General features: G+C 39.5%; 1 protein-coding gene across 5 annotated transcripts in view; it reads right to left on the bottom strand.

Annotated features, from left to right (window-relative positions):
- Positions 1–24597, bottom strand: part of paxip1 (PAX interacting (with transcription-activation domain) protein 1) — a 104891-nt gene extending 80294 nt beyond the window's left edge. For 2 of the 5 annotated variants that reach the window (XR_009797656.1, XM_061838702.1), the window contains exons 1-8: positions 24365–24596; positions 23127–23261; positions 21976–22019; positions 21758–21821; positions 21464–21574; positions 17146–17221; positions 15596–16114; positions 137–220 (exon numbers count right to left, since the gene is read on the bottom strand). Coding sequence is in view for 4 of the 5 variants with exons in the window: in XM_061838702.1 (XP_061694686.1) it covers positions 137–220; positions 15596–16114; positions 17146–17221; positions 21464–21574; positions 21758–21821; positions 21976–22019; positions 23127–23261; positions 24365–24445 (1114 nt within the window). In the remaining variant the exon portion in view is untranslated. Of the gene's footprint in view, positions 1–136; positions 221–15595; positions 16115–17145; positions 17222–21463; positions 21575–21757; positions 21822–21975; positions 22020–23126; positions 23262–24364 lie in introns of all 5 variants that reach the window. The other 3 variants (XM_061838703.1, XM_061838706.1, XM_061838705.1) reach the window with 3 other exon arrangements.
- Between the last annotated feature and the right edge of the window lie 2934 nt (positions 24598–27531).

The raw sequence follows: 27531 nt of genomic DNA on the forward strand, positions 1-27531 counted from the left end.
AATTCCAAATCACTTGGATACGTCTCTTCAAACCTCAACGACCTGGATCCTGTGACATCCAATGTTTTGTTGAGGGTGGGAGGGGGGGTGGGGGTCAGATGGATCCTTACCCCAAATAGTGAATCCAGAGACCAACCTGCTGAGCAGTCATCATTGGAGGCACTCCTAAGTTGTGGCAAACTGCTTCTGGTCCAGCTTCCTGGGGAACTACCTGCCAACCCTGTAGACACACCAGAAGTGGCACTCAACAAAAGCCAACATCACTGAGGGCTCTGTCCAGATGTCGGTTGACCTTCAGGTTTCATGGGCTCTGTGGCCCATAGGCCATGTCGCCAAGGTCCATCCCAGCACTGATGGGCACGTTTACGCTGTAGATGTTAGGATTGGTGAGCGAATCTATACTAGACCGGTAGCTAGGTTTGTCACTCTTTCAGCTGTTCCGATCGAAGAGAAAGAGGACAGAGTCAATCTCAAGACCAACATAAAGTAGGATATTAGACTTGTCACCTTTCATAAGAAGAAAAGTACTTCATACATTCGGGGGCGGCTGTTAGGTTCCAAATAATTCATATTGTGATCATTGTGAGAGAGTGAGTTGAGCTGAAGGGTCTTCCTGTCTCTTTAAGTTGCAATGCATTCTGGGTAAATCTGTTCACAACTAGAGCATTCGCACCCGGTGGACTTGTTCCTTTATCCGAGTTGTAAAGTGTGCGCCAATGAATGATAGTGCGTACGCTCTTATGTGTCCCTCATTAGTTCGCGTTTTGCTCAATCCTTGAGCCGCTGTGTGCACTGTTCTTTTGTGTGGCTATTTTTGGCTCTGCTGCTGGTCTGATTTACAGCCGATAGCACATCTCTCTGAAGTTTCCCGCACACGTAATTACATGCCTTAAGTGTCACTTATGTAATTTCGGTTGTTTAGTTTGCAAGACATCAGAGCGATGTGTGTAAAGTGACAGATGATATAAGTTTGAGTGCTCAGTTTGCCACATTAGCCTTCTTCAAGCCTTGACCATGTGTGTTTCACGGGCGCCGCCATTTTATAATTCAGTGGCTGTCATTGGCGAATTGTTACTGAAGTGTGAACCTACACACTATAATACTGTACATCATATTAGTTCATGATTGTTGTTATACACCTTGTATAGAATTACAGGTCAGGCTGTTTGTGCAGTTACTGTGATATCGAGCTCAGGTGTCAAACACTAATATATATTCTGTCTGCTCTTTATTGGAAAACCACAAATACACAAAATGCAGAATATACGTGGAAGGCAGTTCTGCGTACTAAAACGCATGTAGCCTGTGCATCCGTGAAATTTGGAATCAGTGCCTGTACCATGCTGTATGCGGCTCTCCTATACTGAATGCCTGTACTGCTCTCACGATGCCTGCCAAGTGATTAAAGCTGTACAGACTATACAGTCGACCCCTAGTCCCTCCAATATTGTCTTTTTTAAAACAAAAACTTCTCTATTATTTATTTAAAAATGTTGGTGTTTTATGGTCTAATTGAATGGATTAATTGTATTTGTATTGATTTTAATTGGGAAATGTGTTTGAGAAATGAACAAGGATAGAACAAAGAACAGAACAAATTCAACTTGTACTTTAAGGCATCACTGTACTGTGGAATTCTGTTTACAAGCATAATTCCTTCTGAAACTGCACATGAACCCAAATGTTTGCAAGCCAAAGCAATATTTCAGATACCAAAGAATGGAAATTAATCCATTCCAGCCTTGGAAACAAATTGCCTTTGTGCATACGTGTTGGCAGATTTATTTTTATATATAAATATATATATATATATATATATATATATACACACAAACACACACACACACATATATATACACACACCACACACATACATATACATAATACATTATATACATACATACATATACATATATACATACATAACACATATACATACATATACACATATATATACATATGCATACATATATACATACATACATACATATTACATACATACATACATATATACATATACATACACATACATACATATACACACACATACATACACACACACACAACATATATATTATATATATACGTATGCATATATATATACACGTATATACGTATATGCATATATATATATACACGTATATACGTATATGCATATATATATATACACGTATATACGTATATGCATATATATATATACACGTATATACGTATATGCATATATATATATACACGTATATACGTATATGCATATATATATATATACACGTATACGTATATGCATATATATATATACACGTATATACGTATATGCATATATATATATACACGTATATACGTATATGCATATATATATATACACGTATATACGTATATGCATATATATATATACAGTATATACGTATATGCATATATATATATATACGTATATACGTGTATATATATATATACACGTATATACGTATATGCATATATAATACACGTATATACGTATATATATACACATATATACGTATATGCATATATATATATACACGTAATACGTATATATATACACCTATATACGTATATGCATATATATATATATATATATATATACACGTATATATATTATATATAACACATATATACGTATATGCATATATATATACACGTATATACATACGCGTATATACATACGCGTATATATATATATATATATATATATGCGTATATATATACGCGTATATTACATACGCGTATATATCTATATTATATATATACGCGTATATACATACGCGTTAGTATATATATATATATATATATACGCGTATATATATACACGTATATACATACGCGTATATATATATATACGCGTATATATATACACGTATATACATACGCGTATATATATAATACGCGTATATAATACACGTAATACATACGCGTATATATATATATGAGTATATATACGCGTATATACATATGCGTTATATAATATATATATATACGCGTATATATATACGTGTATAATATATACGTATATATATATACACGTATATATATATACACGTATATATATACACGTATATATACACGTATATATACGTATATATTACACGTATATATATACGTATATATACACGTATATATATACGTATATACACGTATATATATACGTATATAACGTATACACATATATACGTATACACATATATATACGTATACACATATATATACGTATACAAATATAATACGTATATACATATATATACGTATATACATATATATACGTATATACAATATATATACACGTATATTATACACGTATATACAACACGTATATATACGTATATATATACACGTATATATATACGTATATATACACGTATATATATACGTATATACACGTATATATATACGTATATATACGTATACACATAATATACGTATACACATATATATACGTATACACATATATATACGTATACACATATATATACGTATATACATATATATACGTATATACATATATATACGTATATACATATATATACACGTATATACATATATATACACGTATATACATATATATACACGTATATACATATACGAATATACATATATATACACGTATATACATATACGAATATATACGTATATATATACGAATATATACGTATATATATACGATATAACGTATATATATATACATATACGAATATATACACGTGTGTCTATATATACGTGTATATAATAAACGCGTATACATATACACGCGTATCACATATACGAGCGTATACATATACGCGCGTATACATATACGCGCGTATACATATACGCGCGTATACATATACGCGCGTATACATATACGCGCGTATACATATACGCGCGTATACATATACGCGCGTATACATATACGCGCGTATACATATACGCGGTTACATATACGCGCGTATACATAACGCGCTATACATATACGCGCGTATACATATACGCACGTATACATATACGCACGTATACATATACGCACGTATACATATACGCACGTATACATATACGCACGTATACATATACGCACGTATACATATACGCACGTATACATATACGCACGTATACATATACGCACGTATACATATACGCACGTATACATATACGCACGTATACATACACGCACGTATACATATACGCACGTATACATACACGCACGTATACATATACGCACGTATACATACACGCACGTATATATATACGCACGTATACATACACGCACGTATATATATACGCACGTATACATACACGCACGTATATATATACACGTATACATACACGCACGTATATATATACACGTATACATACACGCACGTATATATATACACGTATACATACACGCACGTATATATATACACGTATACATACACGCACATATATATACGTATACATACACGCACATATATATACGTATACATACATGCACATATATATACGATCATAATGCACATATATATACGTATACATACATGCACATATATATACGTATACATTACATGCACATATATATACGGATGCAGACAGACACAGAGATAGACGTAGGCCGACATACATACGGTAGACATAGAGACAGAGAGACAGAAGACAGAGAGACAGAGAGACAGAGAGAAAGACGAGAACAGAGAGAAAGACGAACTGAGAGGAAAGAGAAAGAGGAGAGAACGAGAGGACAGAGACAAGAGAGGAGAGACGAAAAACGAGAAAGAGAGAGACAATGAGACAGACGAAGAGAAACAGAGATGAGAGAAAACAACACAGAGACACAGAGAAGACAGAGAAAGAGAGAGAAAGACGAGAGCGACCACAGAGAACAGAGAGACAGAGAGAGAGACGAAAAAGCACAGAGAACAGAGAGAGAGACAGACGAAAAAGAGCGAAACAGAGAGAGAGAAAGAGATCAACAGAGAGAAAGAGAGACAGACGAGAGAGACAGAGAAAAGAGAGAGACAGAGAAGCAGAGAGAGAAAAGAAACAAGAGACAAGACACAGAGAGAGAAAGAGAACACAAGAGACACAGAAAGACAGAGAGAGAGAAAGAGAACAGGAGAGCAAATAAGACCGAGAGAAAGAGGAAAAAGAGAGAGCAGAGACGAGACAGAAAGAGAAAAAGGAGACAGAGAAGAGAGAAAAGAGAAACAGAGAGAGAGAGAGAAAAAATAGAGAGAGAAAGAGAACAAAAGAGAAAGAGAAAGAACAGAAGAAAGAAGAAACGAGACAAAAAAGAGAGAAACAGAGAGACAGAAGAAAGAGAGAAAGAGAGACAGGAGAAAAGAGACAGAGAGGAAAGAGATACAGAGAAAGAACAAAGAGAGACAGAGAGAGACCTCGAGAGAGAAAGAGAGAGAGCGGAACAAGGAAAGAACAGAGAGGGAGAGAAGAGCAGAGAGACAGAGAGAGAGAAAGAGACGAGCCACGACCAGCGACGAGACAGATAGAGACGGACAACAGAGAGACAGAGAGGAAAAACGAGAGAGAGGAAAGAGAAGACAGAGACGATGAGGAAAGAGAGGAAAGAGAGAGAGACAGACGAGAGAAAGGAAAGAGAGAAAAGAGAGAAAGAGAGAAAGAGAGAAAGAGAAAGAGAGGAGAGACAAGAGAGAAAGAGAGAAAGAGAAAGAGAGACAGAGAAACGAGAGAAAGAGAAAGAGAGACAGAGAAAGAGAGAAAGAGAACAGAGAAAGAGAGAAAGAGAAGAGAGACAGAGGAGAAAGAGAAACAGGAGAGAAAGAACAGAGAGAAAAGAGAAACGAGAGAAAGAGACAAGAGAGAAAGAGAGAAGAGAGAGGAAAGAGGAGACAGAGAAAGGACAAGAGAGAAAGAGAAGAAGAGAGGAGAAAGAACGATCAAGAGAGATAGAGAAAGAGAGAAAAGACAGAGAGGACAAGAGGAAGACCGAGAGAGAAAGAGACGAAGAAAGAGAGAGAAAGAGAGAGAAAGAGCAGAGAAAGAAAGATGAGAAGAAAGAGAAAGATCATGAGAGAGAAATGAGAAGAAGAGAGAGAAAGAGAGAGAAAGACAAGAGACGAGAAAGAGGAGACAGAGAGAGGACAGAGACATGAGAGAAAGAAAGGAGAGAGAGAGACAAGAGACAGCAGAGAGAAGAGAGACAGACAGAGAGGAAAGAGACACAGATTGAAAGGACAGACAGAGAGACAGAGACACAAGAGAGACAGCGACCTACAGAGACAGGACAGAGAGAAGAGAGAGAGAGACAGAGACAGACAGAGAGAGAGAGAGAGAGACAGAGACAGACAGAGAGAAGATAGAGAGAGACAGAGAGAGAAAGAGAGAGAGAGGAAGAGAGAGAGAAAAAAAAGAGAGACCGAGAGAGAAAAGAGAGAGAGATGAAAACAAAACAGACAAAGAGAGAGAGACAAAAAAATAAAAAGAGAGAGAGAGAAAAAAAACAAAAAAAAGAGAGAGAGAAAAAAAAACAAAAAAAGAGAGAGAGAAAAAAAAAAAAAAAAAGAGAGAGAGGAGAAAAAAAAAAAAAACAAAAAGAGAGAGGAGAAAAAAAAAAAAAAAAACGAGAGAGCAGAAAAAAAAAAACAAGAGAGAGAACAAAAAAACAAGAGAGAGAGAGAAATACAAAAAAAGAGACGAGAGAGCCAAAAAACAACAAAACGACGCAGAGAGAGACAACAAAACAAAAAATGAGAGAGAAGAGAAAAACACAAAGAGAGAGAGAGAAAACACACAAACACACAGAGAGACAAAAAAAAACACAAAAAAGAGACAAAAACACAACAAAAAAAAACAGAGAGAAAAAAAAACAAAAAAAAAAACAGAGAGACAACACCACACAAACACACACACACACACAACACAAAAACACAAACAAAAGAGAGGAGATAGAGAGAGAGAGAGATAGAGAGAGAGAGAGAGAAGGAGCATGAAAAGAGACAAACACACACAAGAGAAGACAGACACAAACAAACAAAACACAAAAGATAGAGATATATATAGTATAAAAACACACAAAAATAGATATATAGATATATAATATAGAGTATATACACAAAAAACACAAAAATATATATACACAAACACACAACACATATATATATACACCACACAAACAACATATATATATACAACACACACAACATATATATATATACAACACACACATATATCAACACATATATCTTCTTCTTTTCCTTTCGGCTTGTCCCGTTAGGGGTCGCCACAGCGTGTCATCTTTTTCATCTAAGCCTATCTCCTGCATATTCATCTCTAACCCCAACTGCCCTAATTGTCTTCCCTCAACAACATCCATAAACCTTCTCTTTGGGTTCTTCCTCTCGCTTTTGCCTGGGAGCTCCATCCTCAGCATCCTTCTACCAATATACTCAATCTCTCGCTCTGAACATGTCCAAACCATCAAAGTCTGCTCTCTCGAATCTTGTCTCCAAAACATCAAGCTTTGGCTTGTCCCTCTAATGAGCTCATTCTAATCCTATCCAACCTGGTCACTCCAAGCGAGAACCTCAACATCTTCATTTCTGCCACCTCCAGTTCAGCTTCCTGTTGTTTCTTCAGTGCCACCGTCTCTAATCCGTACATCATGGCCGGCCTCACCACTGTTTTGTAAACCTTGCCCTTCATCCTAGCAGACACTCTTCTGTCACATAACACACCAGACACCTCTCGCCAGCTGTTCCAACCTGCTTGGACCCGTTTCTTCACTTCCTGACCACACTCTCCATTGCTCTGTATTGTGACCCCAAGTATTTGAAGTCGTCCACCCTCGCTATCTCTTCTCCCTGTAGCCTCACTCTTCCCCTCCACTTTTCTCATTCACGCACATATATTCTGTGTTACTTCGGCTAATCTTCATTCCTCTCCTTCCAGTGCATGTCTCCATCTTTCCAATTGTTCCTCTGCATGCTCCCTGCTTTCACTGCATATCACAATATCATCTGCGAACAACATGGTCCAAGGGGATTCCAGTCTAACCTCATCTGTCAGCCTATCCATTACTACCGCAAACAGGAAGGGGATCAGGGCGGCCCTGATGCAGGCCCACTCCACCTTAAATTCCTCTGTCACCACATAACCATTGTTCTGCTGCCATCATACATGTCCTGTACTATTTAAAATACTTCTCTGCCACACCAGACTTACGCATGCAGTACCAAAGTTCCTCTCTTGGTACTCTGTCATAGGCTTTCTCTAGATACAAAAAGGACAATGTGGACTCCGTAGGACGAGGAATCTGAAGAGGAAAAAGAGAGAGAGAGAGAGAGAGGAGAGAGAGAGAGAGAGAGAGAGAGAGAGCTCGAGAGAGCTCGAGAGAGAGAGAGAGCGAGCGAGAGAGAGAGATCTCTCTCTCTCTAGCTCTCTCTCTCTCTCTCTCTCTCTCTCTCTCTCTCTCTCTTCATCTCTTCGTCTCTCTCTCTCCTCTATCTCTCTCTCTCTCTCTCTCTCTCTCCTCTCTCTCTACACACATACACATATATATATACGTACACATACGTATATATACACACGCATATATACACACGCATATATACACATACACATATATACACACGCATATATACACATACACAATATACACACACCACAAATATATACATACGCATATATACACACACATATATACATACGCATATATACATACGCATATATACACACACAAATATACATACGCATATATACACACACACATTTCTTCTTTTCCTTTCGGCTTGTCCCGTTAGGGGTCGCCACAGCCATGTCATCTTTTGCCATCTTAGCCTATCTCCTGCATCTCCTCTCGAACCCCAACTGCCCTCATGTCTTCCCTCAACCACATCCATAAACCTTCTCTTTGGTCTTCCTCGCCCTTTTGCCTGGGAGCTCCATCCTCAGCATCCTTCTACCAATATACTCACTCTCTCGCCTCTGAACATGTCCAAACCATCGAAGTCTGCTCTCTCGAATCTTGTCTCCAAAACATCCAGCTTTGGCTGTCCCTCTAATGAGCTCATTTCTAATCCTATCCAACCTGGTCACTCCGAGCAGAGAACCTCAACATCTTCATTTCTGCCACCTCCAGTTCAGCTTCCTGTTGTTTCTTCAGTGCCACCGTCTCTAATCCGTACATCATGGCCAGCCTCACCACTGTTTTGTAAACTTTGCCCTTCATCCTAGCAGACACTCTTCTGTCACATAACACACCAGACACCTTTCGCCAGCTGTTCCAACCTGCTTGGACCGTTTTTCACTTCCTTACCACACTCACCATTGCTCTGGATTGTTGACCCCAAGTTTGAAGTCGTCGACCCTCGCTATCTCTTCTCCCTGTAGCCTCACTCTTCCCCCTCTACTTTTCTCATTCACGCACATATATTCTGTTTTACTTCGGCTAATCTTCATTCCTCTACTTTCCAGTGCATGTCTCCATCTTTCCAATTGTTCCTCTGCGTGCTCCCTGCTTTCACTGCATATGACAATATCATCTGCAAACATCATGGTCCAAGGGGATTCCAGTCTAACCTCATCTGTCAGGCCTATCCATTACCACTGCAAACAGGAAGGGGCTCAGAGCTGATCCTGATGCAGTCCCACCTCCACCTTAAATTCCTCTGTCACACCTAAGGCACACCTCACCATTGTTCTGCTGCCATCATACATGTCCTGTACTATTTTAACATATCTTCTGCCACACCAGACTTACGCATGCAGTACCACAGTTCCTCTCTGGTACTCTGTCATAGGCTTTCTCTAGGTCCACAAAGACGCAATGTAGCTCCTTCTGACCTTCTCTGTACTTTTCCACGAGCATCCTCAAGGCAAATAATGCATCTGTGGTACTCTTTCTAGGCATGAAACCATACTGTTGCTCGCAGATACTTACTTCTGTCCTGAGTCTAGCCTCCACTACTCTTTCCCATAACTTCATTGTGTGGCTCATCAACTTTATTCCTCTATAGTTCCCACAGCTCTGAACATCCCCTTTGTTCTTAAAAATAGGAACTAGAGCACTTTTCCTCCATTCTTCAGGCATCTTTTCGCCCGCTAGTATTCTGTTGAATAAGTTGGTCAAAAACTCCACAGCCATCTCTCCAAATTGCTTCCATACATCTACCGGTATGTCATCAGGACCAACTGCCTTTCCATTTTTCATCCTTTGTAGTGCCTTTCTGACTTCCCCCTTAGAAATCATTGCCACTTCCTGGTCCTTCACACTTGCCTCTTCAACTCTTCCTTCTCTCTCATTTTCTTCATTCATCAACTTCTCAAAGTATTCTTTCCATCGATTTAGCACACTACTGGCACTAGTCAACACATTTCCATCTCTATCCTTAATCACCCTTACCTGCTGCACATCCTTCCCATCTCTATCCCTCTGTCTGGCCAACCTGTAGAGATCCTTTTCTCCTTCTTTCGTGTCCAACCTGGTGTACATGTCTTCATATGCCTCTTGTTTAGCCTTTGCCACCTCTCCCGTTGCCCTACGTCGCATCTCAATGTACTCCTTTCGCCTCTCCTCAGTCCTCTCAGTATCGCACTTCTTCTTCGCTAATCTCTTTCCTTGTATGAATCCCTGTATTTTGGGGTTCCACCATCAAGTCTCCTTCTCCCCTTTCCTACCAAAAGACACACCAAGTACTCTCCTGCCTGTCTCTCTGATTACCTTGGCTGTCGTTGTCCAGACTTCCGGGAGCTTCTGCTGTGTCCATCGAGAGCCTGTCTTACCTCTTTCCGAAAGGCCGCACAACATTCTTCCTTTCTCAGCTTCACCACATGGTTCTCTGCTCTACCTTTGTCTTCTTAATCTTCCTACCCACCACCAGAGTCATCCTACACACTACCATCCTATGTTGTCGAGCTACACTCTCCCCTACCACTACTTTACAGTCAGTAACCTTCTTCAGTTTACATGGTCTGCACAAAATATAATCCACCTGTGTGCTTCTACCTCCGCTCTTGTAGGTCACTATATGTTCCTCCCTCTTCTGGAAATAAGTGTTCACTACAGCCATCTCCATCCTTTTTGCAAAGTCCACCACCATCTGTCCCTCAAAGTTCCTTTCCTGGATGCCGTACTTACCCATCACTTCTTCACCGCCCCTGTTTCCTTTACCAATATCTCCATTACAATCTTCACTAATCACAACTCTCTCGCTGTCTGGGATGCTCAGAACTACTTCATCTAGTTCCTTCTAGAATTTCTCTTTCAACTCTTGGTCACATCCTACTTGTGGGGCAAAGCCGCTAACCACATTATACATAACACCCTCAATTTCAAATTTTAGTCTCATCGCTCGATCTGATACTCTTTTCAACTCCAAGACATTCTTAGCCAGTTCTTCCTTTAAAATAACCCCTACTCCATTTCTCTTCCCATCTCCTCTGTGGTAGAATAATTTAAACCCTGCTCCTAAACTTCTAGCCTTAATACCTTTCCACTTTTTTACGCCGGATGCCCTTCCTGACGCAACCCTCTGTATTTATCCGGGCTTGGGACCGGCCTACAGATTGCACTGGTTTGTGCCCCCATAGAATATAATAAAATAATAATAATAAATAATAAATAAATCAAAATAGAAGCAAGTATACAAGATTAAAATTATTGAAAAGCAAAACTGCAAATCACAAATTCTTCACTTTGCGCGACAGACACATGGACGTGACAATGCAATTACAGTGTCAGGGAAAAAAACGTAAGTGGAGCAAAGCTTGGATGTTGGTGCAGGAAGGCCAAAGATGCTTGATAAGAAAAATGCAAGAGCAAAAGAAGAAAAATGTCAAAAGTGTGATAGCATTTCATTTAATATGCAAACAACCGTGACCTGCAAATCTGTAACAGATCTCTCTCCACCGAACACAAAAAGTATGATGGCTGAACACACTATAAATTAGCCTACTAATGTCAGGGGATATTTTGGGGAATAATCTGTTTCACCCCCAACAGATGAAGGAAGGCTTGTACAGTATATAGTTTAACCTTGTAAATTAATTTGTAAGTTTATAGCTTAAATGGGAAGGAATGTTTTCTTTGGTTCTTTTGTAATACAGTGTATAATTGTTAAACAAAATCTGATGAGGAAAATGATTTGTATTGTATGCTTTAGTTAAAATACTGTACAATCTCATTGTCATAAAATGTAATTTAAAAAATAAAAATCAAAAAAACATTTTGTAATTATAGTCAGCCAGAGCTGCAAGGAATGCAAAGTTATCAGTCCTAACAACATCGCTACGGTCATACTGAATTGCATGTTTTTGTTTACACGTTAATGATTTGAAAAAATTTATATATATATTTCTGTTTTAATACCTCATTTGAAAACAGTTCGCAACAGTTTTTTCCTCATGTTTTTGAGATTGTAGAGTAAAAGTGGCAGCTCGCTACGAATGTGGACTGAAAGGGTGGCAATGGGGAAATGAAATGCCAGTATTTTGAGCTCTTAGTATGAACAAGTTTGCATTAAATAAATAAATAAATAGATAAAGCAACTCACCCGACGCAGACGTTATATACACCGTGCTTCAAAGTTTTCTCAGTCAGTCACCGTTTGACATATGGCCAGTATACTCATTACATTGAGTCATGTTGGTGAAAACGTGGTCGGAAAGGAATACAGGGTTACCCTGTTATTCACAGAGGTTACAGTCACGTACTTTCAATGTGCTTGTATAGTTCCGAAAAACAAAAATCCGCGAATAATGAAGAATTAATACACACTGGTTACACCGTCAGAATGCATGCCAGCAAGAGTTTAAGAATGTATGCATGCTACCATGTGATGCCGCTGACAAGGCCGTAAGAACAATTGCAGTTCACATCTGTAAGCAGAAGCTTACATTGCCCCACACACTTCCTGTGTAGGCAACTCATTACTGACTGTTGTACACACTCACACTGTCACATCGAAACTAAAATTAGCACACCATTGCAAACAGAATACAATAATTGGCAAATAAAAAAAACATTAAAGAATGACTCACAAAATAATTGATAGAAAACATGCACTTTAAAAGCTATTTACATGCAGCATTGTCAGTCATGACCAGCCTGCACAGGCAATGTGTGGTGAAATGTAAGCTTCTTCTGCTTACAGATGTGAAATGCTATTGTTCCTAACTGCCTCGTGAGCGCCATCATATGATAGCTTACATACACGCTAAAACACGTGCTGGCATGCATGCTAACAGTATAACCAGTGTGTTTGGGTGTACTTTCTTGGACAAGTCACACAACAACATTTGCAAATGTTGGAACTCTGTGTGCATCTAAAGTGTACAACATCGTAAGGCACCATGTCTAATGTGGCGCCTCGTCTATTTAGAGAAAATTTAAGACCTTTAGGATCATGAAAATAGAATAAATTAAAAAAAAAAATTTAAAAACTTGGGAGACCAAATCTGTGAATATACACATCCGTGAACAGTGAACCGCGAATGGGAAAGGGCAGACTGTAATGGGTAAAATGGGTTATGAACCAAAACAGAAGAACATTTTGGAGGATACTCTAGTACTACAATATTCGTTAGCTGCAGTCCTACATTAAATTTCCCCATTTTCATTTTTATTGCTTCGGATCCCTTTGCAATTAACCTGCAAAACATTGCTTCTCAAAATAAGAAAAATGCTGCTCGGATGAAAAAAAATTGCATTTTGAGCCTTGGCTATACTATATAGTCCAGGGCTCAGCAACCTTTTTGAGGCTGAGGGCTACTTCATGAGCACCGATCGTATGAAGGGCTACGTGACCTGTTTGTAGCAAATTTCAGACTCAGTTCATTACACGTACATAAAATATTTTTGTTTTAATTTATTGTACTAAATTACTTGACAGGTATTTTAAAATTTTAATTCATGTAAGCAAGTCAGATTCAGAAATTTAAAGCACAAATAATAGTAACAATTTGTGGCCTATGGTATTTTTAGAACATACCTCACGGGTGTCTTATATGGTCCTCGTGGGCTACCATTCGCAAGCTGGCACCGGATTGGTGACCGCTGCTATAGTACAATATTAACTTCTCATATAAAAGACCAACACATTACTTTATTCTTAAAGGTCTATTCTCATGAAATGGATGATTTTTAGTATGTTATTAAACAAAACACAGCATTCGATATGGGCCCATGCGTTTTGTTTTCTTTCAAACCACAAAACATGATTTTGACATATGCAGCTTTTTGTAACTCCCGCCATGAAAATCCTCTCCAGGGATTTGTTTTCGAGAAGAAGCAGGAAGTGACGTAAAGGACAGAGGCGCCCCCAAGTGGACTCGTTTGTTTCCGTTAGTTTTACCTCCGGGAAGGTAGCTCGTTGTTCCTTCGTGTTAGCCAAAATGCCGGCTCATTGCATTGCTGGACATTGCTTGAACACTCGGGAGAATGGATTTACCCTTCATAAGTTTGCAAGAGACCCGGTTCGTTGTGAAAAATGGATTGCACCGGTGCAGAAGACGAGAGCTTCGTGGGTTCCAAATAACAGGTAGGTGTGCTTGCAGCTACAAAAAAAAAAAAAATAATAGTTTGGGGCGGACCACATAATCGGACTCTCATAACGTAACAAAAGATCCGCGTACGAAATATGTTGATGTGCGCGTCGGACGGCGTCAGGCTGCCGCATCGCTTCGCCACGAAGGCTGCACTTCGGGCTCGCGGACGGTGGCGGGTCTGAAGAACCCAGCCAAGAATGCCTCACTCAGCAGCGTGCGCGCAGTAAAGCGCCCCGGCTCGACGGTGTTGTTCATCGCGTACTGCGGCATCTATGAACAACCCCCTAAAGCAGCACGGCTCGGCTCCATTATAGGCCACCACGGCGACAAAAATCAGCCACAACGGCTGAGGCGCCACGTTCGGCGGTCACGGCTTCTCCGAAGGCTGCGCGTCTGGCTTTGCGGACAGGGGCGGCTCTGAAGAACGCAGCCAAGAATGCCTCACTCAGCCGCGTGCGCGCAGTAAAGCGCCTCGGCTCGACTGTGTTGCTCATCGCATACTGCGGCGTCTATGAACAACCCCCTAAAGCAACACAGCTCGGCTCAGTCATAAACCACACCGGTTGGCTGCGATGAGCCGCGATGCCTCATCTCCACCGCGGAAGTGGACCAGACGGGGATGCGGGTTGGCCGTCATCGCATATCATCTAAATATGGCTCGAAACAATTGTGTAATATTGCCCCAAAGGCTCGAAACAATAGTGTAATATTTCTCCGGTAAATTCAGTCGGTTGTGTGGTGTTCTCCTTTTTGAAAAGAGCTTCCGTGTCAGAAGGGGCGGGGTTGTCTCCCATAGTTAGGGTGCACCACGTGTTTTCATTGGCGAATGTCCGGGTGACGTCACGGGCGGAGGATGCAGCCAATATGGCGACCACTTGGATATCGTAGAATGACACTTCTGCAACTTTGCGCATGGATGATGCTCTCCGCTCACATTTATTTTTTCGTATAGACGAAGTGAAAAATGTTATATGTATTTTTCATTACAATATCTATTTTAGAATGTTTTTTTTGGGATGACACTTGGGCTTTAATAATAAAACAATTTATCGCACAAGTTTTTAACTGTCTGTTGAAGATTATGTCACCATAGTCTTGAATATTTGTACTTACTGACCTTGTTGTGCATTTTGACTGATGCCGGCAGCATTGCGGACCTCTGTTGGGATGGGATTGATGCCAGGAACTGGAGGAACAGTGGCACACAGGTTGATGAGCCCACCTCCTGTTGAGGATATGGAATTCTTGTTTCCAGATGGACCACTTCGCCGCCTGACAGTGCCTGGTGCAAATGGAGGGGTTGGTGTCACGACTTCTGCTGGAGTCCAGTTGAGGTTGGTACCTTCCTTCTCTGCGGACGAGTCATCGTCAGAGTCATCAAACATGCGCTCACTGCGACTTTCGGTTTTCCGTGGAGACGACGGGGAGAAGGAGTTCAGTTTTTTGGGACCAGGTCGTCTGCGAGGACTTGACTCCTCTGATGAGCCACCACTGGATATCCGGGAGCATTGAGGGCTGTAGCTTCCATCTGAGTGGGAATGCTGGTCATATGACTCTTGCTCACTCTCATCCACTTCCTCTGGCTCCACATAAGTAAGTCGCGGATGATAGAGTGCTTCATTATTCCGCCTCTTAGCTGTATTGAAAATTTTGGGAATTTTAACATCTGTCAACAGAAATACTACTTCTAAAGTAACTAAACCATGGATGTCATCTCATCCTGAAGACAATCTTTTTTTGCAGTGAAGCGTCATCAACTGATTTAGTGTAAAAGTGTGCAGTTACCTCATTAACCCTCTTTACAAAATAAGATAGCTCGCAAGAAAATATGTGGACGTCAAAAGTTTATCAAATTCTATAAAACATTACCACGATCAATGACTACTGCTGCTTATCCTCACGAGCGTCGCGGGGAGTGCTGGAGCCTATCCCAGGTGTCAACGGGCAGGAGGCCGGGTACACTCTGAACTGGTTGCCAGCCAATTGCAGGGCACAGAGACAAACAGCTACACTCACAATCACACGTAGGGGTAATTTAGAGTGTCCATTTAACGTTGCATGTTTTTGTAATGTGGGAGGAAACCGGAGTGCCCGGAAGAAACCCACGCATGCACGGGAAGAACATGCAAACTCCACACAGGCGGATCCGGGATTGAACCCGGGACCTCTGAACTGTGAGGCCAATGCTTTACCAGCTGACCCACCGTGCCGCCCAGCGTATATATTTTAAAAAAAAAATTTAAAATCTGATCACAGTGTGATCACATTCTGCCCCTAAGAAGAGCAAGTACAGTACTTGTTTTCCCCTAAGTTTTGTACTTTCGCTGGCCATCAACTCTTTAATTTCAGGGTCATGCTATACAAATGTATTTGTTATTCTAAATTAATGGGAACTAAATGCCCTTATCCATTTATTTTACCATTTGCCCGCATTAGGGTCATGGGTGGGCAGAAACATAGTTAACTTGTTTGTAATGTGCCTCTTGCCCACAACTGGTCTTTTTAACGAATACTGTTTTTTATTTTTAGTTTAATTTAATAGTTACATCACTAGAAATAATCACTGGACTGGAACTATTGTTTTTTATCCATTAATTTGAAAAAAAAAAAAAAAGATTCTACCACGAAAAGACAAACCTCCCAGTCAGAGAAAATCTTGAACTTTACCTTTTACAGAATCTGTTATCCAATCTGGAGTGATGATCTTGATACCAGGGTGTTTCAGGGCACACTCAAACTTACCCTAAAGTGAGAATAAAAATACACATCTGAATTATGCAGGGATATTTATTTGTATTTGCAATTATAAAATCAATGTACTGTTTAAGCTTGGAATACATTAAAAAGGAGTCTCATAAAAAAAAATATTTTGGACCTTACATTCTGGTGTCTACATATTTTGACTTGCACTCAACACATTTAACTGTACCACACACTTAAGCATGCCACTGCACATGCTGTCAGAGTGAAAGTGGGATCCAAACAGTATCGCACCTATTGAGATGGAACGAAGTTGTAATATTGCTCATGGGCAACTCAATCTTAACTGGGGAAGCTAGCATTTTTCCAACAGTGAGATGCCAACTTTACATTTTGTCTCCACCAGAGGTTGAAGCGTAAGCTTCCAGTTCCAAAACCCAAGTTCTTACAAACGAGCCACTGCGACTCCCAAATAGTCTCACAAAGTGGTAGAATGGATCATCTTCAATCTGTTATCCAGAGGTTACACTCCACGGTTCAGCACAAGGCATACACCTGGTCCACAGACTGGTTGGTGTCAAAATCTTCTTTTTTTGGCATGTTCACACGAAGACAGCACATTTATGGTTACTCACTTGTCATGTGCATTGGTAGATGATATTCATGACTCCCGCAGTGGAGGAGCAGATAAACTCAAGAGTCTATATCCTGGATCATGTAAATCGCATGTATAAAAGAATTTTGGTAAAATCATTGATAATGGCATAATCCTGGTGTGTCACCGAGCAGCCAAGACAAAGCCTGCCCAACAACCAATTATCATCGTGGCATTTTGGCAGCACCTTGCGGCACAATCCAACCGTGCAGCAGGCTTAAACTTTTACAAAATCTTTTGGGGTATTGATTGTTGAAGACATGAACAACATCCTCCAACATACTCGGCTGTGCAAGAAAACATGAAATTCTGTCAAAGGCTCATTTTAGTATTACAATTTGAGTCTTTATGAGCAGGAAAACAGAAAAATGTGGACAAATTATCCAGCAGATTCAGTAACCTTTGTAGTGCTCAGCACAAATGTGTGGACTTCCAGGGTAACGGAAGTCGTTTAAAACATCCCAATGGAGTGCAAAAGAGCCCCATGCAGCAGACACACAACCCTATGTGAAAGACGGGCACAAATCTGGGACTGTTAACCACCTGACAGAAGTAGTGACTTACTAGCAAATAGAAGGACACAGTACTAATATGCCAGTGATCACAGAATGCAAAACTAATTTATCGCGTATAATAAGTCCTGAAGTATAATGCCCACACCCAAATTTGACCTTAAAAAAAAAAGAAGAAATAATCAGGAAAACCCTTCTACCAATGTACAATGTGCACCACCAATTTGCTGCTACCCATATGCTCAAAATATTAAGAATGATCCGTATTTCTATTTGGCTAGGTTTGTACTTTTGCTTTTCCCAAACAATGTCTGTAACTATAATCTTTGTGAATATATCTCAGGACAGGCCACAGGACACGCTTGCCCTGGTCCCTGTAAATGTCACAATAGAATCCCTCAACCAATTGAAATAAATGCTCAATGATGGTAGAACGTTGTATTTATACTGTTGATAACACGTATTACAGTTAAATAAACCATTTAACACTGTTTACCTAAAATTTTGGGCAGAAACATTTTTTTGCATGAAATATTTGTGCAAAAAACATTTGTGCCTAGTGCAGTTAATCCACGACATTACACATCCTTGGCCAAGCCTTCAAAAGAAGAATCTAACTCATCTCCGATCTGAAAAAGATCCATAGTAGCTACCTTTGGTGCATCGCTGTGGAATTCATCATTGATGACTCGGTCCAGTTCCGGTGCCTCCTGCATTGCATCATGAACAGTGATCCCATCTTCCTTCCACAGGACATGTCATTCTCTGTGCCATCCATGGCGTTTGCGGGGAAACATTTTTTGAAGCCTAAGAGTCTTGGTTCCCTTTAGTTCCCATTTGAGGCGAAGCTCCACAGTGCTACAAGTGTGCTTTTTGATGGATTTTCTCCTTAACCTTCCTCCACAATCTCACATTTGACTCAGCCACTTTGAACTGCCGTGCTGCTACGCAGTTGTCCACTTTTTCGACAGCAGTGAGGATACTTTTCTTTTTAAAGCATAACTAGCCCTTGTAATTCAAATTTTTTGTCTTTGTTTACCTTAAAAAAAAAAAAAAAAAAAAAAACAACTCACAGGCAGCCGTATCTGAGGTTTGGTGCAGTAGCAACAAATATGTTACGCTAACGATCGTAAAATGGAAAACTGAGTATCATGTTGAAATGTAAATGTATACATTTTTTACCACCCTATCTACCCATATGCGACTATACCATGTGATTTTATTTTTAATATATACCTAAATATAATGCGATCAATTGACTTTTGAAAATATTTTGGAAAATTTTGTTCATTATACATGAGAAAATACGGTATAAGGCCATCTATAAAAATATTCAGGTTTCCCATAACCCAACCGACCATAAACATTCAAAAGCAAATAAAATTGCCGAAGTCTGCATTTAAAAAAAAAAAAAAACCTGGTTCCTGTCTCAAATAACCAATCAGGAAGTGATTTTCTCTTGTCTGCCTCACGCTACCGCTATCGCGGCCGACGGCGTGTCATTTGCTTTCTTGCTTATTTTAAACGGCGAATATATATATATATATATATATATATATATATATATATGAGTAATAGGTTGAGAAAGGTGAGCCCTTCTTTAACACTCCAGGATGCATTTAAACAAATTGCCCCAGAACAATTTAGAGATGACATGCTATCTGAGATAGAAGCAGTGGGACTGGGGCAAACGCACAGTAGCATCCAATGCGAATGTTCTGATGATTTAGAGACATAACAGTTCAATCGCATCTTAGGATCGTGATATTTCATTTGAGGGAAAAATATAACTGCTAAACGGCCTAAAATGGATGCATTTGTCACTGTGATGGCAGCTGCCAAGGAAAAGTCAAGACCTTTCCTTCTCGTTAAAAAAAAATAGTGATCTGGGAAACCCCTGGCTTTTTAACAAAGTCCTGGATGAGGTCAACCGAGCCAGCACCTCATTCCCAAGTTCAGTATCCAAAGAAGAAGCTACATATGTTATCCAGGTATGCACATCAGCGATTTTAAATCATTATTGGGAAGTTGAAAATGGGAATAAATAAATATTGATATAATTTATAGCTAAAATCTAAGCTACATTAACACACTGAATATATTTATTGGTAGTATATGGCCCAAAATATTTTCAGAATATCATGGAATGGACCTTTACAAAAGAAAAAAAAAAATAACTTACCTACTAATTTTTTTTCCCCCCACTCTTGTTACTGGAAACCAAAATATTTTTAGGGATGGCCAAAAATCCGGTATGTTTAGATTTCATTAATTTCTTTTTCAATGTGGATATAAGCCAGTGTTTGATTCACGATGGTTAAAGGAAGAGCATGTTGGTTTAACTGCAAAGAGATATTTTTCCATTCCGTATAAAAGGGGAAGGTATCATGCCTTATCTTGCACTTTAAATTGTCATAATTTCAATGGCAATTATTTTACATTTTTAGATCAATGTTATTTTTATTTAATGAGCAGAAGTCTTTTGTAAAATAAATAGGACAAAGTTCAATTTGTCTTGTATTATTTCTTTTCTTTTTTTGGCGATCTAAGAATGATCCAATCGATAATTCAAAACAGTGACACCATGAGTTTTATGATAAGTTATGCACCGGGTCTCACGTAACGAGATAATGACACACAATGACATTATAAAGAGACATTGAACCAACCATGTTCTCTCGCTCATCCGATTCAAGATCACAAGATAAAATCTAACAAAACTGACTGGGTGAAAGAGCACAATCATTTACTCTTAGACTCATACGGTTCATTTCGAGTCTCAGACTAGCACAGAAAAAAAAGGAAAATACTCCACACAGAAAAGTCGGATCTGAGATTCAAAACAAGAACCTTTGCCTGTGAGGCAGCTGTGGAGACACATGCACAAAGAGCTCAATTGAAAACTATACATTTCAAACAGCATTGGTTTTTGTTTCATGGAAAAATAAAAAAAAATTAATTAATGAAAAAAATATAAAGCTGTCAACTTCTCTGCACAAAATATCTCCACAGCAGAAGCAGCTAATGGACAACTAATGTAAATTCTCGACTCTCTCAATGAGATACAATGAAAAAACATACAGAAACTCTCAAGATCAGACACAGAGCTTCCACTTACCCCCTTTGGCTCATTCACCACCAAGTGTGTAACTTTTTTGTTAAGATTAAGCTGACAATCTCCACCAAAAAAGGTTATATATGCCCACAATATATTGAGGTCATCTGGAAGCTGTGGGAAAAACAACCAGTTAAGCAGCAATACACATAACTACAAGATAAATTCTAACTCTAAAAATGAAACAAGTCATCTTTTAATCTATAAATTATAATAATGCTATTACATGACATTGTAACTAATAAAAGGAGGAATATTTACTACCAAATATTTCAGAAATTAGTATTATTCACTCACACGAGGAAGACAGGCTGTCACTCCAAAGAATATCTGTCCTGATTCCGGAGAGAACCCTGTGACTCTATAGGGTTTCTGGTTATGAAAAAGTAAACACTCAATTGTCTTGGAAAATTTCTTTGAAAAAATGAATAAAAATAAAATAAGTTTCTTCAATCATATCAAAAAATGCATTCTCAAGACAAAATCTGAATAAATTGTACATCTTGGAAGGATACGGTAACAGGTCTCCACAACGAACCGAGAGAATCACCCAGGATGGCTGGAAAACATAATACTTTTGAGTTAATTGTGCCTTTAAAATAACAATCATGTCCAAGACATGACTTTTATGCAGACTGAAGGTTTTTTTTTTTTTTTTTTACATGATAAAAAAGAAGAACCAATACAGGGGTTCATGGTAGATCATCAATGAAAATATGTACTTTTATTGGGGGGGATGGGGGCACAGTGGCGCGTCTGGTTAGGGCATGGGCCTCAGAACTGTGAGGGGTTCAAATCCCGGCCCGACCTTTGTGGAGTTTGTATGTTGTTCCTATGTCTGCGTGGGATTCTACGGGCACTCCTGTTTCTTCCCACATCCCAAAAACATGCGTTAATTGGAATGCTCTTGGGCGTGATTGTGAGTGTGGGTGGTTCTTTGTCTCTATGTGCCCTGTGATTGGCTGGCAACCAGTTCAGGGGTGTACCCTGCCTCCTCCCCGAAGATAGCTGGGATACGCTCCTGCACTCCCGCCACCCTTGTGAGAATAAGTGGCTCAGAAAATGGATGGAGATACAGTGCCTTGTGAAAGTATTCGGCCCCTTGTACATTTCAACCTTTTGCCACATATCGTTTTGCATCGTGGCCAAAATTTTTGATTTTGGTTTCATCTGACCAGAGCACCTTCTTCCACTGCATTTATATGGAGGCTTGATTACACACAGGTGGATTCTATTTATCATTATCAGTCAACATCGGATCATTCAGAGATCCTCACCTAATTTCTGGAGTGAGTTTGCTGCACTGAAAGTAAAGGGGCTGAGTAATATTGCACGATGCACTTTTCAGTTTTTTATTTGTTAAAAAAAAAAAAAATAGTATAAAATATCCAATAAATTTCATTCCACGTCATGATTGGGTCCCACTTGTCGTTGATTCTTGACAAAAAAAAAGAAAATTTTATATCTTTATGTTTGAAGCCTGAAATATGGTGAAAGGTGGAAAAGTTCAAAGGGGCCGAATACTTTTAGAAGGCACTGTATATTTTGGGGGGAGTTGACAGTTTAAAAACATATATTGGTTAACCAAAAATAATGGCTTTGCAACAATGAACATTGTGTATCCACTCCAATGTGCAAGATAGCCTTTCTAAGGTCAATTTCTTACCTTGACCACAGGCAGATCAAACACCTCACGAGATTCCCCCACCTCTGGGTTATCCCCGTCTTCTGCAATAATATGAGTGGCCAAAGCATTGTAGGAGACTTCTTTGCCTTTTCCGTCTTTCAACAGCTGCACCACCTGAAATATCAGCAGTGTAAATGTATTAATTTCCAACAAAGGCCAAACAATAATTCAATTTTGTCTCCAGTAATGATGGTTTCTTACAAAATATTCCATTCACAATTCAAGGATTTAGTCATGCCCACTTGAGTTTCTAATGTCATCATAGTTTGAACTAAAACGTAATTTGTCCATCTTATTATTTTCTCACAACAGATTTCAGAAGAATAAAACCCTTAGCTTGATGCACAAACTACTTCTGCATTTGGCAAACCCACCAAAATGTGACTCAGACATAGCACCTGTTGGAACTTTAAACGTCAACAATGTTTTTTTTTTCTACACAGTGTACCCACAGACGCACCAACGATAACAATATACAATGTTTACATATATCATATTTTTTAATGCATAAAGAATATACATGTATTCAACTTGCGTCTGCATACACCAAACAAAGAAAACAAAATTTTAGCAATACCGGCTACAAACAAGATGTAATTTGACCAATAGTCACGCAAAACTGTTTTCACGGATTATGTCGTGGCGTTCCGTATACTGTATAGCGGATTATTTCGTTTAGCAGTATGATGAAGTGGACACCGGTAAGATATTTGGCAGGAAGTCCAACACAGTGAACGATCGACTAGTAAAATGATGACAGTCACAAGTTGATGAAATGTGTTCAACATGTCAAAGTTATCTACTTACGTACTTTATCATGGCTCAGCACAATTAAATCATCATTACTGATTCTGTATTTATTAAAAAAAAAAAACAACGAAACGTTTAAAACGAGACACCACTAAAAACGAGATTATTTAGTAGCTAAGCATACATGCAAGTGAAACTCAAGAGACAGTACACTCCAGAGCTGACTGATATGTGTTACTTTCAGAGCAAAGTTCTTAACCCGAACGATCACGATACTACTATGATATAAAGAGACACAGTATTGCCGTTATATTCAATGTTCACTCATCAACAAATACTCAATTTCAAACGTAGCCCGACAGCCTGCTAGCCAGCGAGATAGCTTTTCAACAAAACCTATTGATGGTGCTGTGAGGTTAGCATGCTATTACTGTGGCTAAGAGAAGCTAACATCCACACAGCCTCACCTTCGGGTCAATGTCCCCAACCACGTAGAATTTAACATCTTTAAAAAGTTCACCAACAGCCTTGCTTTCGTCTTCAGACATGTTTGTCCATCAAGATCGTATGATAAAACATTTATGGCACCCCAAAGCAACACAGTTTAAAACAATTCAACGTTAATGCAGCTGCTACAATGCTTGCAGTGGATTTGAGCTCGTCAAGCGCCAAATCGCTGAGCGCGCTGCGGACGACACCATTCTCAAAAGAAGCAGGGGTCGATCCCTCCTTCAACTTCAGCACATCAATTATTCCCATAAAGTATTCAAAACAAACTGGAGTCACTTTGAGCAGTAAAAAGCATTTAGTGCATCTCGAGATCATAAGTGTTTTTGTAATACAGATAATACAAGGTACCTCTATACTATTCAGGCTAATGTTAGATCTTATTTTTCCGCAACTCTATGAACCCAGGAAGGCGAGGTTATTTTTCCTATTTCTGCAGATTGAGGAACACAAATATTGCAGCTATTGGTCTTTAGGAATTTTAACTGGTCTACAGCTCGTGGCTATATATTTTTGCAAAAGTGTTGCTTAATTTTTCCTAGGTATTTTTGCTGACTACATTGGCAGGGGCACAGCCCTCCAGCGTTTTTTATTTTTGTTTTTTGTCGTGTTTGTCATGTTTCCCATGTAGTACCGTTCTTGATACCAGCTGCATCAAAAACGTATTTGCTTTATAATGGTATTTAAAATTTAGGTGGTGCTTCTTTTCTTTTTGGCTTGTCCCATTAGGGGTCGTCACAGCGTGTCATCTTTTTCCATCTCAGCCTATCTCGTGCATCTTCTCTAACACCCACTGTCCTCATGTCCTCCCTCACAACATCCATCAACCTTTTCTTTGGTCTTCCTCTTGCTCTTTTGCATGGCAGCTCCATCCTCAACACCCTTCTATCAATATATTCACTCTCTCATCTCTGATCATGTCCAAACCATCTAAGTCTGCTTTCACTAACCTTGTCTCCAAAATATCCAACTTTGGCTGTCCCTCTAATGAGCTCGTTTCTAATCCTATCCAACCAATTCACTCCAAGCAAGAACCTCACCATCTTTATTTCTGCTACCTCCAGTTCTGCTTCCTGTTTTTTCTTCAGTGCCACCGTCTCGAATCCGTCCATCATGGCCAGCCTCACCACTGTTTTATAAACTTTTCCCTTAATCCTAGCGGAGACTCTTCTGTTGCATAGAACACCAGACACCTTTCGCCAGCTGTTCCAACCTGCTTGGACCCGTTTCTTCACTTCCTGACCACACTCTCCATTGCTCTGTATTGTTGACCCTAAATATTTGAAGTCATCCACCCTCACTATCTCTTCTCCCTGTAGCCTCACTCTTCCCCCTCTACTTTTCTCATTCACGCACATATATTCTGTTTTACTTCTGTTAATCTTCATTCCACTCCTTTCCAGTGCGTGCCTCCATCTTTCTAATTGTTCCTCCGCCTGCTTCCTGCTTTCACTGCAGATCACAATATCTGCGAACATCATGGTCCAAGGAGATTCATGTCTAACCTCATCTGTCAGTCTATGTATTACTACCGCAAACAGGAAGGGGCTTAGCGCGGATCCCTGATGCAGTCCCACCTCCACCTTAAATTCTTCTGCCATACCAACACCGCCGTTCTGCTGCCCTCATACATGTCCTGTACTATTCTAACATATTTCTCCGCCACACCAGACTTGTGCATGCAGTACCACAGTTCGTCTCTTGGCACTCTGTCATAGGCTTTCTCTAGGTCTACAAAGACATAATGTAGCTCCTTCTGACCTTCTCTGTACTTTTCCACGAGCATCCTCAAGGCAAATAATGCATCTGTGGTACTCTTTCTAGGCATGAAACCAGCTCCCTCAAAAATGTGTTAGGTTTATAATGGTGTTTCAAATTTAGGTGGATCAAAATATGCAAATTACCTTTATACAACACGTCATTCATTTACAAGTCTCAAGACTTTACCCTCAAGTCCTGAGTCAAGTCAAAAGTCGTACACTTTCAGTGGTTGTACTTTTAAGTCATCCATACATCCATCAATTTTTTTGAGCCGCTTGTCCTCACTAGGGTCGCAGCAGTTCTGGAGTCTATCCCAGCTTTCTTCGGGCAGGAGGCAGGAAATGGTTGCCAGCCAATCGCAGGGCACATGGAGAGAAACAACAAGCGCACTCACAATCACACCCAGAGACAAGTTGGAGTCTCCAATTAACACATGTTTTTGGGATGTGGGAGGAAACCGGAGTGTATGGAAGTAAATATGTGCCACCAATTAAAAATGAATTAAATGCCACTGAAAATTTTGTTGTAAAATTCACATCGTTATTTCAAAGTGATTACATTCTCAATAGCTGTATTTCAGTGTAAATTTTCAATTTTAACAAATTTACCATATAAAAAAATGTAACCTTTAAAATTAAAACGCAACTGCTCCTGAGATTCAACTGGGTACAATTCGGTGTCTGAAATTCAACCCGTTACAATTCACTGTCTGAAACTCAACTGGCTAAAATTCAGTGTTAAGGAAAAGCTACTTCAGGTCACAGACATTAGCAAAGGATGTCAGAACCCAACACTCAGCCTACACTTGCACTTTCTTAGTCACATGACGTGGCGGACATATAGAATCTTATAGAAGGACAACTAGCATCTCTGTGGTGGTCATGGAAGATGTTAAACCGAGAATTTGGCAATGAAACATAGTTATTTTCCCCAGGAACATATTTGAGAGCAACGCTGGTTCTCAGCTTCACATTTGCGCAAAGGTCTACAGCTGTCATTTCACAACCTAGAGCTGAAGATCTTTGGACCGCGAACCCAGGTTCGGGCTTAATGTCAATCATTTCACACACACTCGGGCCGGTTTCGGCCTTGCAGTCTGTTTTTCCCTTTTGTCTTGCTGCTCGCAAAATGGAGCTAGGCGCTCCGGCACTCCAACTTTTTGTACAAGCTACAAAAGCAAAGCGTGAGGTGTTGAAAAGTTTTGATTAACTGCACAATATAATATAATGATCCAGTCGATTATGTGAAATGCAAAAGATGCGACTCGTATAAATGGTTCATTTTTGACAAACGGCAAAAGAGCTGTTGTGTGTGTGCACATTTTTCAATCATGCCGTGTTACATTTTTATTACTTTGGGGTACAAC

Source organism: Syngnathoides biaculeatus, chromosome 13 (assembly GCF_019802595.1).
Source record: "Syngnathoides biaculeatus isolate LvHL_M chromosome 13, ASM1980259v1, whole genome shotgun sequence".
Taxonomy (NCBI): Eukaryota; Metazoa; Chordata; class Actinopteri; order Syngnathiformes; family Syngnathidae; genus Syngnathoides; species Syngnathoides biaculeatus.